Genomic DNA, 15,152 nt, shown 5'->3' on the forward strand with positions numbered 1-15,152 from the left:
CAGTGTGGTGGCACACACCTGTAATCCTAGCTACTCAGGAGGCTGAGGCATGAGAATTGCTTGAACCCGGGAGGTGGAGGTTGCAGTGGGCCGAGATTCCACCACTGTACTACAGCCTGGGTGACAGAGCAAGACCCTGTCTCAAAAGGAAAAAAAAAAAAAAGAGAAAGAACGTTCCAAGACAAGAGTCAATCTGCAAAGACTGGGAGAAGCTTTTTTTTTTTTCCAATTTTTTTCTTTGGCTCCATGAGCTCAAGGAAATCTCTGTCAAATCATTAGCTGACCCCTGAGCTTAAGACACAGACTTCGGAGATAATATAAAACAAAGAATAAAATATTTACAAATATAGTTGAGAAAACTCACTAAACAAACAAAACCCAGAACAAGCAATAAAAAACAAACCCTGAAGAGTAAGAAAAATCTGACTTCCAGAGTTAACACATTCTAATAATCAAAATATGCAGTTTTCTTTTTTTTTTTTTTTTGAGACAGAGTCTTGCTCTGTCGCCCAGGCTGCAGTGCAGTGGCATGATCTCGGCTCACTGCAAGCTCCACCTCGCGGGTTCACACCATTCTGCTGCCTCAGCCTCCTGAGTAGCTGGGACTACAGGCACCCACCACTACGCCCGGCTAATTTTTTGTATTTTTAGTAGAGACAGGGTTTCACTGTGTTATCCAGGATGGTCTCAATCTCCTGATCTCGTGACCTGCCCGCCTCGGCTTCCCAAAGTGCTGGAATTACAGGCGTGAGCCAGGCCAAAATATGCAGTTTTCAACAAAACATTTCTTTGCATACAAACCATGCAAAGAAACAAGTGTGGCCCATTCCCAGCATGTATTAGCAAAAACTCTCCCTGAGAAAGCATAGACATTAGACCAACTAAAAAAATACTTTAAGCCAACTATCTTAAACATGCTCAAAGAGCTAATGGAAACCATGGACAAAGAGATGAAGGAAACCAAGAAAACAGTGTCTAAACAAATCCAGAATATCAATGAAGAGATACAAATGATAAGAAGGAACCAAACAGAAGATGTGAAAGAATAATAACTGAAATGAAGACTTCACTAGAGGGTTTCAACAGAAGATTTGAACAGGCAAAAGAAAAACCTCAGTGAAGTGGAAGACAAATCAATTTGGAATTATCTTGTCTAAGTAGAAAAAAAAAAGTGTGAAGAAAACTGAACAGAGCCTTAGGACACCATCAAATTGAAAAAAGCTGGGGGACACCATCAAGCATACCAACATATGCATAATAAAAGTTCCAGAAGTAGAGAAAAAGGAACAGAAAGAACATGTGAAGAAATAATTATTGAAAAATTCCCAAATTCGGTAGAAGACTTGAATTCACAGAATTAAGAAGCTCAAAAAACTCTAAGTAGTACAAACACAAAGAGATCCATACCAAGATATGTTATAATCAAACTGTTGGAAGAGTAAGACAAAGAAAGAAACTTGAAAGAAGCGAGAGAGAAGGCACTCATCACATATAAGGGATCCTTAGTAAAATTAACAGCCAATTTCTCAGCAGAAACCATGGAGGCCAGAAGGCAGTGGGAGAGCGTATTTAAAATGTTACAAGAAAAAAACTGTCAGTCTAGATTTCTATATCTAGCAAAACAGTTCTTCAAAACTGAAGGAGACATTAAGACACTGACAAATAAAGGCTGAGGGAGTTCACTGCTAACAGACCTGCCCTACGATAAATGCTAAAGGGAGTCCTTCTGACAAAAATGAAAGGACACTAAACAGACCCATATCATACAAATATACAAAGAACAACATAAAGGTAAAATACATAGGTAAATACAAAAGTCACCACTGTGTATTTTTGGATTTTTATTTGTTTGTGTTTGTTTTTCATTTGTTTGTTTTGAGACAGGGTCTTGCTCTGCCACCCAGGCTGGAGTGCAGTGGCACAATCAAGGCTCATTGCTACCGCCACCTCCCAGGCTTATGATCACCCCCACCTTAGCCTTCTGGAGTAGCTGGGACCTCGGACATGCACCACCATGCCCGGCTAATTTTTGCATGTTTTGTAGAGACAAGGTTTCGTCACATTACCCAGACAGGTCTTGAACCCCTGGCCTCAAGTGCTCCACCCAACTTGGCGTCCCAAGGTGCTAGTATTACAGGCATAAGCCACTGCACCCGGCCAGTATTTTTGGATTGTAACTCCTCTACTTTTTCTCTTGATGATGTAAAAGACAAATGTATAAAACAGCAATTATAAATCTATGTTAATGGGCATACAGTATATAAAGTGGTAATTTGTGACAATGACATAAAGGAGGTGGGACAGAGCTGTTTATGAGCAAAGTTTTTGACTACTATTGAGTCAAATAATATCAATTCAAAATAGTGTTACCAATTCAAAATAGTCAATCCCATTAATCACTGATTTCATATTTGTAACATTGTCTACTTGCTAAAATTTATTTGTAACCCCCAAATAATCATAACGAAATAACCCCCAAATCAAGTTATTATAAGCATTTATAATAATCAAAATAATATTTTTAAGAATAACTGGAAAAAAAAAGAATTACAATTCTTGTGCCAATATGGAGGAGATAAATTAAGAGATGACATTGACTAGAAAGTATTAAATCATTTTGGTTGCTAAAGGGAGAAATAATGAGAATCTGAAACATAATCAATAGAATTAGATAAGCAAATGGATATAGTGGGTTTGAGAAAAAGAGAAGAAATGTCCAGTCTGGGCCATTAGATGGCTAATAGTGCCATTACCCAAAACAGAACAAGTTAACACAAGCCTAATAAATTCCATGATAAATACATTAAGCTTGAAATGACTGCGGATGATCCAAGAGAAGATATGCAACAGGAAATTGGAAATGGAGAATGAAAACTCAGAAAAGAGACTGAGGTATTTAAACGTGTCAAACTACAGGTAAATGAAGCCATGGAAATGGTTTACTTCTCCTACCATCATAACACAGACTCATAAAAGATGGCTGAAGGACAGAAGCAGAAAGAAGAGCTAACAGGGGGAACTGAAAAGAAACCAACAAGGATGGGTGGAGTACTAAAAGAGACTGGTATCTCTGAATCCAACAGAAGGAGTGGCCCTTCCCCTTCTTTCCTAGCATGCTTCACTGGAGTTCAACTAAGATAAGAATTAAGTAGCTTCTATTAGATCTGATAGTAAGGAAGTCATTAGTGACCACAACAAAATGAGCTGCTATGGAGACATCAGTTGGCATAGAGAACTAGGAGTTGAAGAGTAAGCAGTTGTAAGTGAAGGAAAGAAATGGGTTAGTAGGCTGGGTGCGGTGGCTCACACCTGTAATCCCAGCATTTTGGGAGGCCGAGGCAGGCAGATCACCTGAGGTCAGGAGTTCAAAACCAGCCTGGCCAACATGGTGAAACCCCATCTCTACCAAAAAGACAAAAATTAGCTGGGCATGGTGGTGTGCACCTGTAGTCCCAGCTACTTGGGAGGCTGAGGCAGGAGAATCACTTGAACCTGGGAGGCAGAGGTTGCAGTGAGCCGAGATGATGCCATTGCCCTCCACCCTGGGCAACAAGAGCAAAACTCCATCTCAAAAAAAAAAAAAAAAAGAAAAGAGAAAGAAATGGGTTAGTAGCAAGCACCACCGCCCCCAAAAAGAGAGACAGAATTGTGCAATTTAGCCATTTTCTTTCACTTAAAGTATTCCCAATTGTAAAAGAGTCAATTCTGCATACAATGGGCTGAAACACAACATTCACTGTTTGTATTTCCAGCAAGATAAACTGAAAAGCCTCCAATAACAAGACACCCAAGCTGATACCTTAGCATAAAACTAGTCGTAGATAGAAAAAAAAGAAAATAATGTAGGAGAGCAAGATAAACAGAAAGCACAAAAGGATAGAATAAAAATAAATTTTTATTACTAATGTATCACTATTTATCAATAATCACTATAAATAAGGCAAACTAAACTCACCAGTTAAAAAAGACAAATTGTCCGAATGGATGTTTACAAATCCAGCAATTCCTCACAGTGTTTGTCAAAGAGAAATAAAAATATTTGTCTATAAAATTTTTATACACTAACATTCACACTTAAAAAGAAGATTAATCACCAAGACAGCAGAGCTCTTAGGTAAGTCTGAGTGTGAGCTGGGCAGATTGATTACCACAGCTCATTACATATTCGATCACCATGACCATTCATTTTTACTTACCGCCAACAGAAGACACATTTATTAGCACACGCCAAGCTCGGGGTGGTTTCCATGCAGCGATGGCTCTCAATTCCATAGAATGTGTGTTTGTAACAACCTCCTCTCCCTCGGAGCATCGACTATGACAAGTAAACAAATCACAATTTGAATAAAATCGTCAAAGCACAGAAACAAACCACCAAGGCATCATTTTTAAGAGAAACCATGTGTTTCGTAACCATGAATACTCCTACTGGTATCTGCATGACGCAGGAAATTAGCATTAGAGCATTTTAGTGTTTTGGCAGTGTTTTGGGTTTTTACTAAAGCCCAATGAAATAAACCTGATTCATTAACTCTGAAAACTCTATAGGGAGAACCACTAATGTTTTCATTTTCAAATCCATCAGACTCCTCCAAATAATATTAGTACAATAATATATAATGCTAGGAAACAGATAAAACAGACTCCTAAAAAATGGGGGCTGTCTGCCTATGCAAGCATATCCCTGCTCTGAATAAAGAAGGATGGGTAAGGGAATGCATCCTGGAGTGTTGTTCTTTTGTTTGTTTTGTTTTGAGACAGGGTCTTGCTCTGTTCCTCAGGCTAGAGTGCAGTGGTGCAATCATAGCTCACTGCAACCTCCAACTCCTGGGTTCAAGCAATCCTCCCACCTCAGACCCTCAAGTAGCTGGGACTATGGGTGTGAGCCACCATGCCTGGTTATTTTTTAATTTTTTGTAGAGATGAGGTCTCACTATGTTGCCCAGGCTGGTCTTGAACTCTTGGCCTCAAGCGATCCTCCCACCTTAGCCTCTCCAAATGCTAAGATTACAGTTGTGAGCAAGCCAGTGTGCCCAGCCCTGGAGTATACATATTTGAGACATTGTGGGGGCAAGCAGCAGGTATATAAGAAATAGATTATTCCCATTTCCAAAAAGATCACTATCTGATGCAAGGGACAGAAACATATCACATGAGTCATATAAGTTGGTACATGGAGTAAGAAGGTAATCTAAAAAAATATCTAGATCAACCAGGGTTGGAATCAATATCAAGCTTTAAAAGGTAAAATCAGATCTGTCCAGAGCTCTGGGTAAGACGAGCTTGATTTCAGTACAAGTGAAAGCAGTGAAGCCTGGGAGGAGGTTATGTGAGACAGGTAATGATGACTTTCTCCTAAGATCAGTGGAACGGGTAGGGTACTAAAGAAGTGAAGTCAATGTCATTCCCCACTGAGGAGCAAAACAGAGGAACTCATCCAAAATAACTGATTTTGAGGCCAAGTGACTGAAATAATATGGAATTAACAATACCAACAACGAGCAAGGAGAAGGAAAGCAGAGACACGAATGAGTAGCCTTTACACATGTATAGGGGTGTGTGTGTGTGTGTGTGTGTGTGTGTGTGTGTGTGTGTATAGTCTCACTCTGTCACCTAGGCTGGAGTGCAGTAGTGTGATCTCGACTCACTGCACCCTCCGCCTCCCAGTTCAAGCGGTTCTCCTGCCTCAGCCTCCCAAGTAGCTGGGATTATAAGCATACGGCACCACGCCTGGCTAGTATTTGTATTTTTTGTAGATACAGGGTTTTACCATATTGGTCAGGCTGGTCTTGAATTCCTGACCTCAAGTGATCCGCCCACCTCAACCTCCCAAAGTACTGTTATTAATATAAGCCTGTCCACAATGAAAGAACATTACATAAATGTCTACTAGCTTATTTATCGTCAGTTGACCATGAAGCCTTTTAACTATTTTTTGTTCTAATTAAAAAAAAAAAAAAAGTTTCCCTGTCCATCTTAGTACTGCATTTGAAAAAAAGGCGTGAAGGGAAATCCTGTGCCTACAAACCTCTTCCAAGTTCCTAATAAAATGTACAAGGCAGCAAACAAAACATTCAAATCTTGTAAATAGCACTGAAAACCAAAATGTCCAACATACGCCAGAGTCACAGAGTAATTTCCACAAAATCTCATGCCACTAGAGAAACAAAGCTGAAGAACTGTACACTTCAATCACTATTGATTAAGAAGTTAATACACTCTGTTCTGAACTGCCCTGTGCTCCCCTGTCCCATTCAGGTTGAAGTCCTAAACCTCAATGCAATGCAAAGGCACGTGGATATAGGCTCCTTAATGAGGTATTTAAGGTTAAGTGAGGTCACGTGAGTGGGACCGGAATCTGACAGAACTACTGTCCTTATAAGAACAGGAAGAGAGACCACAGATCTCTCTGCACGTGCACAGAGGACAGATCATGTAAGGACTAGAGCCCATAAGATGGAAAAGCAACCAAGGTAGCTTCGCCAAAGGACCAGTGAGAGCTTCCCAGAGGTGTGCGGTCCAAATCCAACACTGATGGACTAAAAGGATTTTTCAAAAGGACTCAGACACAGGCATAGAAGCATGTGAGACGAGGACAGAATGTTTTTCGTTTTAAAAAATGATTTCTCCAAATGTTTAAGTCTGTGATCCATTCTGAATTAATTTTCATATAAGGTGTGAGGTTTAAGACACTCTTTTTTGGAATTTGTTGGGGGGAGCGGTATTTGGGTCTTTCATTTTTTTCTGTTGGTTTTGGCCTATGGATATCTAATTGCTCCAGCAGCATTTGTTGAAAATTTCACCATGGAACTTGATATGGTTTGGCTGTGTCCCCACTCAAATCTCAGCTTGAATTGTATCTCCCAGAATTCCCACGTATTGTGGGAGAGACCTGGGGAGGAACTGAATCACAGGGGCCAGTCTTTGCTGTACTATTCTTGTGATAGTGAATAAATCTCATAAGATCCGATGGGTTTCTCAGGGGTTTCCACTTTTGCGTCTTCATTTTCTCTTGCCACCACCATGTAAAAAGTGCCTTTTGCTTCCTGCCATGATTCTGAGGCCTCCTCAGCCATGTGAAACTGTAAGTCCAATTGAACCTCTTTTTCTTCCCAGTCTTGGGTATGTCTTTATCAGCAGCATGAAAACGGACTAATACAGAACTGCTTTTGCATTTTTGTAAAAACCCAGTTAAACATATTTTGTGAGTCTATTTCTGGGATCTCTAGTCTTTCCCTTGATTTATATGCCTATCCCTCTACCAGTAGTACCACACTGTCTTGATAACTGTGACAATATAGTAAGCTACAAGATCAGAGTGAACTATTCCTCCCAGTTCTTTCTTCTTTGTCAACATTGTTTAAGCTATTCTAGGGCCTGTGTCTTTCAAGTCTTGAATAAGTTTGCCTATTTCTACAAAAATCTTATTGGTATTTTTGTAAGAACTGCATTCAACCTACAGAATCAATTTGGGGAGAATTGACAGTTTATTATACTGAGTTTTCTAATCCATGAACATGGTATGTCTATTTGTTTAGATTTTATTTTTTTATCAGCATTTTTAAAATTTTCAGCATCCAGTCCTGTGTATGTTTTGTTAAATGTAAATCGAAGCATACTACTTTCGTTGGAGTGACTGCAAATGAACTTTTTAGTTTTGGTTTTCATATGTTCATTGTTAATATACAGAATACAGCCGGGCGCAGTGGCTCATGCCTGTAATCCCAGCACTTTGAGAGGCCAAGGCGGGCAGATCACAAGGTCAGGAGATCAAGACGATCCTGGCTAACATGGTGAAACCCTGTCTCTACTAAAAATACAAAAATTAGCCGGGCTTGGTGGCAGGTGCCTGTAGTCCCAGCTACTCAAGAGGCAGACGCAGGAGAATGGCGGGAACCTGGAAGGCAGAACTTGCAGAGAGCCAAGATCACGCCACTGCACTCCAGCCTGGGTGACAGAGCGAGACCTTGCCTCAAAAAAAAAAAAAAAACACAGAATACAATTGATTTTTGTGCTTTGATATTGTATCCTGTGACCTTGCTGAACTCAAGTTCTAGGAAATTTTTTTTTTTGTCATTTCCTTGAGATTTTCTACATAACAATCATTTCACCTGCAAAACAAGACAGCTTTATTTCTGCCTTTGCAACCTGTATGCACTTTCTTTTTCTTTACTAATTCCAGTGGCTAGAATTTACAATACTATGTAAAACAGGAGTGGTGAACACAGACACACTTGTCTTGTTCCCAATCTAATGGGAAAAGCATTTACTCTCTCATATTAAGTATGATGTTAGCTGTAGGAATTTTGTAGATACTCTTTATTAAGTTAATATTCCTCTATTTCTAACTTGCTAAGAGTTTTTAATGATGAAGGGTTAGACTCTGCCAAATGCTTTTTCAGAATCAATTGATATGACTGATTTTTTTCTTCTTAACATGTTTGATACGGTGGATTGCTTTGGTTTTTAAATGTTGAACCTGCCTTGCATACCTGAGAAAAATTCCACTTGGTTATGGCATATAATTCTTTCTATACTTGGCTGAATTCTATTTGCTCATATCTTGTTGAGGATTTCTACACCTAAATTCCTGAGAGATTAGTCTTTAGTTCTCTTTTAGTGCATTGTCTTTGCCAGGTTTTATCGGGTTAATATTGGCCTCATAAAATGAGTTCAGAAATGTTCCCCACCTCTTGTATTTTGGGGAAGATATTAAGTAAAACTGGCATTAATTCTTCATTAAATATTTGGTAGAATTCTTCAGGAAAACCACTGAAAACTAAGATTTCACTTTGGGGAGGCTTTTAATTACAAAATCCGTTTCTTCAATGATTACAGGATTATTCCAATTATATATTTTGGTTGAGTTTTGATAAGTTACAGTTTTTGAGGAATAGATGTATTTCACCTAAGTTGCCAAATTTATCAACATAAAATTGTTTGCAGCACTCCCTTATCATCCTTTCAATGGCTGCAGGACCTGTAATAATATTGTTTCATTCCTGATATTGATGACTTGTGTTTTCTTTTTTTTTTTTTTTTTTTTTTTTTTTTTTTTTTTTTTTTGAGATGGAGTCTCACTCTGTCACCCAGGCTGGAGTGCAGTGGCACGATCTTGGCTCACTGCAAGCTCCGCCTCTTGGGTTCACGCCATTCTCCTGCCTCAGCCTCCTGAGTAGCTGGGACTACAGGCACCCACCACCAAGCCCAGCTAATTTTTTGTATTTTTAGTAGAGATGGGGTTTCACTGTTAGCCAGGATGGTCTTAATCTCCTGACATCATGATCTGCCCACCTGGCCTCCCAAAGTGCTGGGATTACAGGCGTGAGCCACTTCACCCGGCCTCTTTTTTAAGTCTTAACTAAAGATTTATCAATTTTATTGATATTTTCAAAGAACTAGCTTTTTGTTTTATAGTGATTTTTTATTACGCTATTTTCAGTTTCATTGATTTCTATTCTTACTTCCTTCCATTTTCTTTTTTTTTTTAACTTGGCTCTTTTCTGTTTCTTGAGGTAGGAACTTAGATTGCTGATTTGAGACCTTTCCTCATTTCTAATGTAAGAATTTAATGTTGTACATTTTCTTCTGAGAACTGCTTGAGCTGCATCCTACAGATGTTTAATTGTCATTTTCATTAATTTATGTTGGTTTTTTTTGTTTTTGTTTTTGAGACAAGGTCTCACTTTGTCACCCATCATAGCTCACTGTAGCCTCAAACTCCTGGACTCAAACGATCCTCCCACCTCAGCCTCCCAAGTAGCTGGGACTACAAGACATGTGCCTGAACACCTGGTGGTGGGGGGTGGCTGTGCGTTTAATTCTTTTTTTTGAGATGGGGTCTTGCTATATTGCCCAGGCTGGTCTTAAACTCCTGGCTTCAGGTGATCCTCCTGCCCTGGCTCCCAACGTGCTGGAATTACAGGCATGAGCCACTATGGACAGTCCCTATGTATTTATTTATTTTTTTTTTTTTTTTTTTTTTGAGACGGAGTCTCGCTCTGTCGCCCAGGCTGGAGTGCAGTGGCGCAATCTCGGCTCACTGCAAGCTCCGCCTCCCAGGTTCATGCCATTCTCCTGCTTCAGCCTCTCAGAGTAGCTGGGACTACAGACGCCCGCCACCAAGCCCGGCTAATTTTTTTGTATTTTTAGTAGAGACGGGGTTTCACCGTGGTCTCGATCTCCTGACCTTGTGATCCGCCCGCCTCGGCCTCCCAAAGTGCTGGGATTACAACCGTGAGCCACCGCGCCCGACCCCTATGTATTTTTTAAGGTTTCCTTTAAGACTTCCTCTTTGACCCATGGCTTATTTAGGAATGTAGTGCTTAACATACACAAGCTTAAAGACCTTCCTTTTTTCTTTCTGTTATTGATTTCTAGCTTGGATCCATTATGATCAGAGAACACACTATGTGATATAGATTATTTTAAATGTCTTAGGTTGGTTTGTTCTCTGGTCTAGGCACAGTCTAGCTTAGTGAATGCACCACAGGCACTTTAAAAAACATGTATTCTGCTGCTTTTGAGCAATATGTTCTAAATATGTCAAATAAATACTGTTGATTAACTATTGTTCAGATTTTCTATATTCTTGATGATTTTCAGTCTACTAGTTCTAGCATTTACTGAGAGGAGCTTTTGAAGCCCACAACCATAACTATGGCTCTTTTTTAAATTTCTCTATTCAACTCTATTCATTTTTCTTTGATGTATTTTGAGGCTCTAATGTTTGGTGTGCACTCATTTCATGATTATGAAATGTCCCTCTTTGTTTCTAGTAATTATCTTTGCTCTGAAGTGTACTTACTCTGGTATTAATACAGGCCCTCCTGTTTTTTGGATTACTATTTGTGTGTTATATTTTTTCTATCAATTTACTCAACCTACTTACATCATTGAATTTGAAGTGAATGTTCTTGTAAACATCATATATTTGGGTCATTTTTTTCATCCACTCTGCCAATCTCTTAACATTTGATTAGAGAATTTGGAATATTTAAATTTAAAGTACTTACCAATGTATTAGCACTTAATAAGTCTACTAATTTTTTTGTTGTTTTGTTTCTTTCTTCTGTGTCTCATTCGTTACCCTTTTCTTGACCTCCTGCAGGTTATTTAAACAACTTTAGGATTCCATCTTAAGTTATCTTGCATTTCTGAGTTCATCTCTTTTCTTTGTAATGTTTGTGCTTTGTAGTGCTTGTTCTGGGTATTAATTACAACATACATACATGACTTATCAGGCTGCTGCGATCAATATTTTACCACGTCAAGTGAAGTGTGGAAATATCACTTCCGCCTAGACTCCTTTAATTTTCCTCTTTTTAAATATCATTGTCTTATTAAATAGTGTTGCAATTTTTGCTTCAATCATCAAATACGATTTATAAAACTCCTGAGGAAAATGATCATCTATAGTATGACCCCACATTTCTGCTCTTTCCATTGTTATTTTTCCCTTTGGATGCTCCAAGATTCTTTCTTTTATCATTGAATTCAGGTTTTTGTTTCGTTTTTTGAAGCAGAGTCTTGCTCTGTCACCCAGGCTAGAGTGCAGTGGTGCAATCTCAGCTCACAGCAACCTCTGCCTCTTGGGTTCAAGTGATTCTCCTGCCTCAGCCACCTGAGTAGCTGGGATAACAGGCATGCGCCACCATGCCTGGTTAATTTTTGTATTTTTAGTAGAGACAGGGTTTCACCATGTTGGCCTGGCTGGTCTCGAACTCCTGACCTCAAGTAATTGGCCCACCTCAGCCTCCCAAAGTGCTGGGATTACAGGCATGAGCCACTGCACCCAGCCTGGAATTCAGCTTGAAGAATTTTCTTTAGCCAATATTTAAGGGCATGTCTGCTAGCAACAAATTCTTTCCATCTTCCTTCATCTGATAATGCCATTATTCATCCTTCATCCTTAAACAATATTTTGCTGCATATGAAACTCAAAGTTCATGGTTCTTTTCTTTCAACACTTGAAATCCTATTGTGCTACTCCCTTCTTGCTTCCATGGTTTCAGATGAGAAACCTGCTGACATTCAAATTGGTGCTACCTTATAGGTAATAGATTGTTTCTCAAGCTGCTTTACATATTTTTTCCTTTTTCAGTTCTTAGATCATTAGTTATATAAGGTATTGGTATGGATTCTTTTGGTTTTATCCTGTTTGGGGTTCCCTCAAATTCATGAAGCTGTAGGTTGATGTCTTTCATCAAATTTGGGCCATTTTCAACCAATTATTTCTTCAAATACTCTTTCGGCACCACTCATGAAATTTCACTCTCCTGCAACTCTGATGACATAAATATTGGATCTCTTACCACAAATTAAGCATCCCTTATCCAAAATGCTTGGGACCAGTAGTGTTTCAGATTTCAAATTTTTTCAGATATTTGAATATTTGCAGTATACTTAGTGGTTGTTCATCTTTAATCCAAAAATCTGACATCCAAAACGTTCCAGTGAGTATTTCCTTTGATCATCATGTCAGTGCTCAAAACATTTTGAATTTTGAAGCATTTCTGATTTCAGATTTTTTTTTTTTTGGGGGGGATAAATATAGGTAAACTTTTTGTGTAACTTTAAATCTTAAAATTATTATTATTATTTTTTTAAACAGGTAAAATTAACTTTAATATTATGGTTGAACCCAATATATACAAAATGTCATTTCAACATGTAATCAATATAAGAAATTACTGATGAGATCATTTACATTTTTTCATTTCAAGAAGTATGTATTTTACGATTATAGCACATCTCAAATTTTCATTAAAAATACTTGATTTGTTGTTAGATTTCATAAAATCTACAGTTGAAAAAGTAGATCCAGATACCCAATTTGTTCCAGAATATGATTTCAGATGTTTAAATTAGGGATACTCAGCCTAAACTGCCACGCAATCTCTAAGGCTGTACTTTATGTTGTTTTCCAGTCTACTTTTGTCTATGTTGTTCAGGTTGGGTAAATTCCCTTTTTTTTTTTTTTTTTTTTTTTTTTTTTCCTGAGACAGAGTATAGCTCTGTCACCCAGGCTGAAGTACAGTGGTATGATCTTGGCTCACTGCAACCTCCACCTCCTGGGTTCAAGCGATTCTCCCACCTCAGCCTCCCAAGTAGCTGGGATCACAGGCGTGCGTCACCACACCCAGCTAATTTTTGTATTTTTAGTGGAGACAGGGTTTCACCATGTTGGCCAGGCTGGTTTTGAACTTCTGACCTCAGGTGATCCACCCGCCTCGGCCTCCTAAAGTGCTAGGACTACAAGTGTGAGCCACCACAGTCAGTACAGATTGGGTAAATTCTCTTGTTCTGTCCTGTTCACCAATCATTCTATTGATCTGTTAAGGTCACTGATTCTATCTTGTCATCTCCACTTGACTACTGAGCCCATCAATCAGAGATATCTTTATTTCTCTTACTGTGTGTCTCAATTTTAAAATTCCCTCTTGGTTCTTTTATAACTTCTATTTCTTTGCTGAGATTTCTTTTTCATTTGTTTCAAGACAATTTGTAACTGATGGCTGAAGCATTTTTATGACAGCTACTTTAAAATCCTTGTCAGTTAATTCCATCATTTGATTTATCTGGTGTTGCTGTCAGTTGATTATTCTTATTCAAGGTATGATTTTCTTGTTCCTTGGTATGGCAAGAGATGTTTTCTTGTGTCCTAGACATTCTGCTTATTATGTTGGAAATTCTAGACCCTGGTTCATTCATTCTTTTATTTTAGTACATTATTTCAATTTAGCATGCAGGTCCTGGCCTACTTCTGTGTGCTATGGTTCTAATGGCAGTTTAATTTTCAGAGACTTTGCAGTGTAATTTTTCTTAGACTCCCACTGGTCCCTGCTGGAGCTGTCTGAGGGGGAGGGAGGGGCTCCTCCAAACTGACCCACTGGGAGTCTCTCAGTGGAGAAGGAGAATGTCAGGCCAGCCGACTTCCAAGGCCAGGCTGCTTTTGTGGCAGCTTGTCTGGCCTATGCCCTCTGGCAGCCCCAGTATCTCTGGGTAGAAAGGGAAGTCTCAGACCCACAAGGACAAAGAGGGTCCCCCAGCTGGGCCACTTGTGGTGGTGGGGTCCCTCTTGCTAGTGCCACCCAGCCAACATCATATCTCTTGGTGGGGGAAGAGAGTATCAGGCCCAGCAGGGATGGACAGCATTTCACAGGCCAGGCCACTTGAGGGGACTGCAGGCTGGGGAGAAGGATCATGTCTCTCTAATTAATATACAGTGACAGAAAGCAAATCAGTGGTTTCCAGGAAGTAAAGAGAAATTTGGATTATAAAGTAAGAACAAGGAAATTTTTGTATTTTGGAAATACAAAACATTTTGTATTAAGGAAATATTATCTTAACTATGGTGATAGTTTCACAGGCATATACATGTATAAAAACTTATCAGGCAGAGCAGGGTGGCTCACGCCTGTAATCCCAACACTTTGGGAGCCCGAGGCAGGTGGATCACTTGAGGTGAAGAGTTCGAGACCACTCTGGCCAACATGGTGAAACCCTGTCTCTAATAAAAACACAAAAATTAGCCGGGCATGGTGGCAGGAGCGTGTAATCCCAGCTACTTGGAAGGCTGAGGCAGAAGAATCTCTTGAACCTAGGAGACAAAGGTAGCAGTGAGCCAAGATTGCACCACCGCACTCCAGATTGCACCACTGCACTCTAGCCTGGGCGACAGAATGAGACTCCGTCTCAAAAAAAAAACCTCATCAACTTGTACACTTTAAATATGGACAATTTCTCATATGTCAATTATACAGCAATAAAACTGAAAACATTTTAAAATTTAAAAATAAGACACAGGAGTCCGCTGAAAAATGTCCTACCAGCCAAAGTGTGAAAATTTGATGATCAAAACAGAAAATAACTGTAATGGATGGAGTTGATGAAAATGCATCATTACATTCAAAAACAAGGGAAAAAGTCACCATTTGAAGGGGCAAGTAAAACAACTCTGACTTTGAAAACTGGTAATTTAAGAGAAAACAAATCAGGCATTTATCATGCCATATCAATAGGAACTGTATTTCAGAGTAACTAAATATTCTTGGTTGATTAAAAAAAACAAAGAAAGAAAAGCTCTCCTTTACAGAATAATGCTAGCTAGTAAATACAGAATAAATGACAGAATTAAAAATATGATTTTA

The 15,152-nt window shown here is 39.1% G+C and overlaps 1 protein-coding gene across 1 annotated transcript in view; it reads right to left on the reverse strand.

Moving 5' to 3' along the window:
* Nucleotides 1–15,152, reverse strand: part of LOC100607540 (S-adenosyl-L-methionine-dependent tRNA 4-demethylwyosine synthase TYW1) — a 275,604-nt gene that overhangs the window by 180,347 nt on the left and 80,105 nt on the right. Inside the window, exon 10 of the mRNA XM_030795676.1 lies at nucleotides 4,197–4,315. Within this exon, the coding sequence (XP_030651536.1) occupies nucleotides 4,197–4,315 (119 nt within the window). The remainder of the gene's footprint in view (nucleotides 1–4,196; nucleotides 4,316–15,152) is intronic.

This window comes from Nomascus leucogenys, chromosome 17 (genome assembly GCF_006542625.1).
Source record: "Nomascus leucogenys isolate Asia chromosome 17, Asia_NLE_v1, whole genome shotgun sequence".
NCBI lineage: Eukaryota > Metazoa > Chordata > Mammalia > Primates > Hylobatidae > Nomascus > Nomascus leucogenys.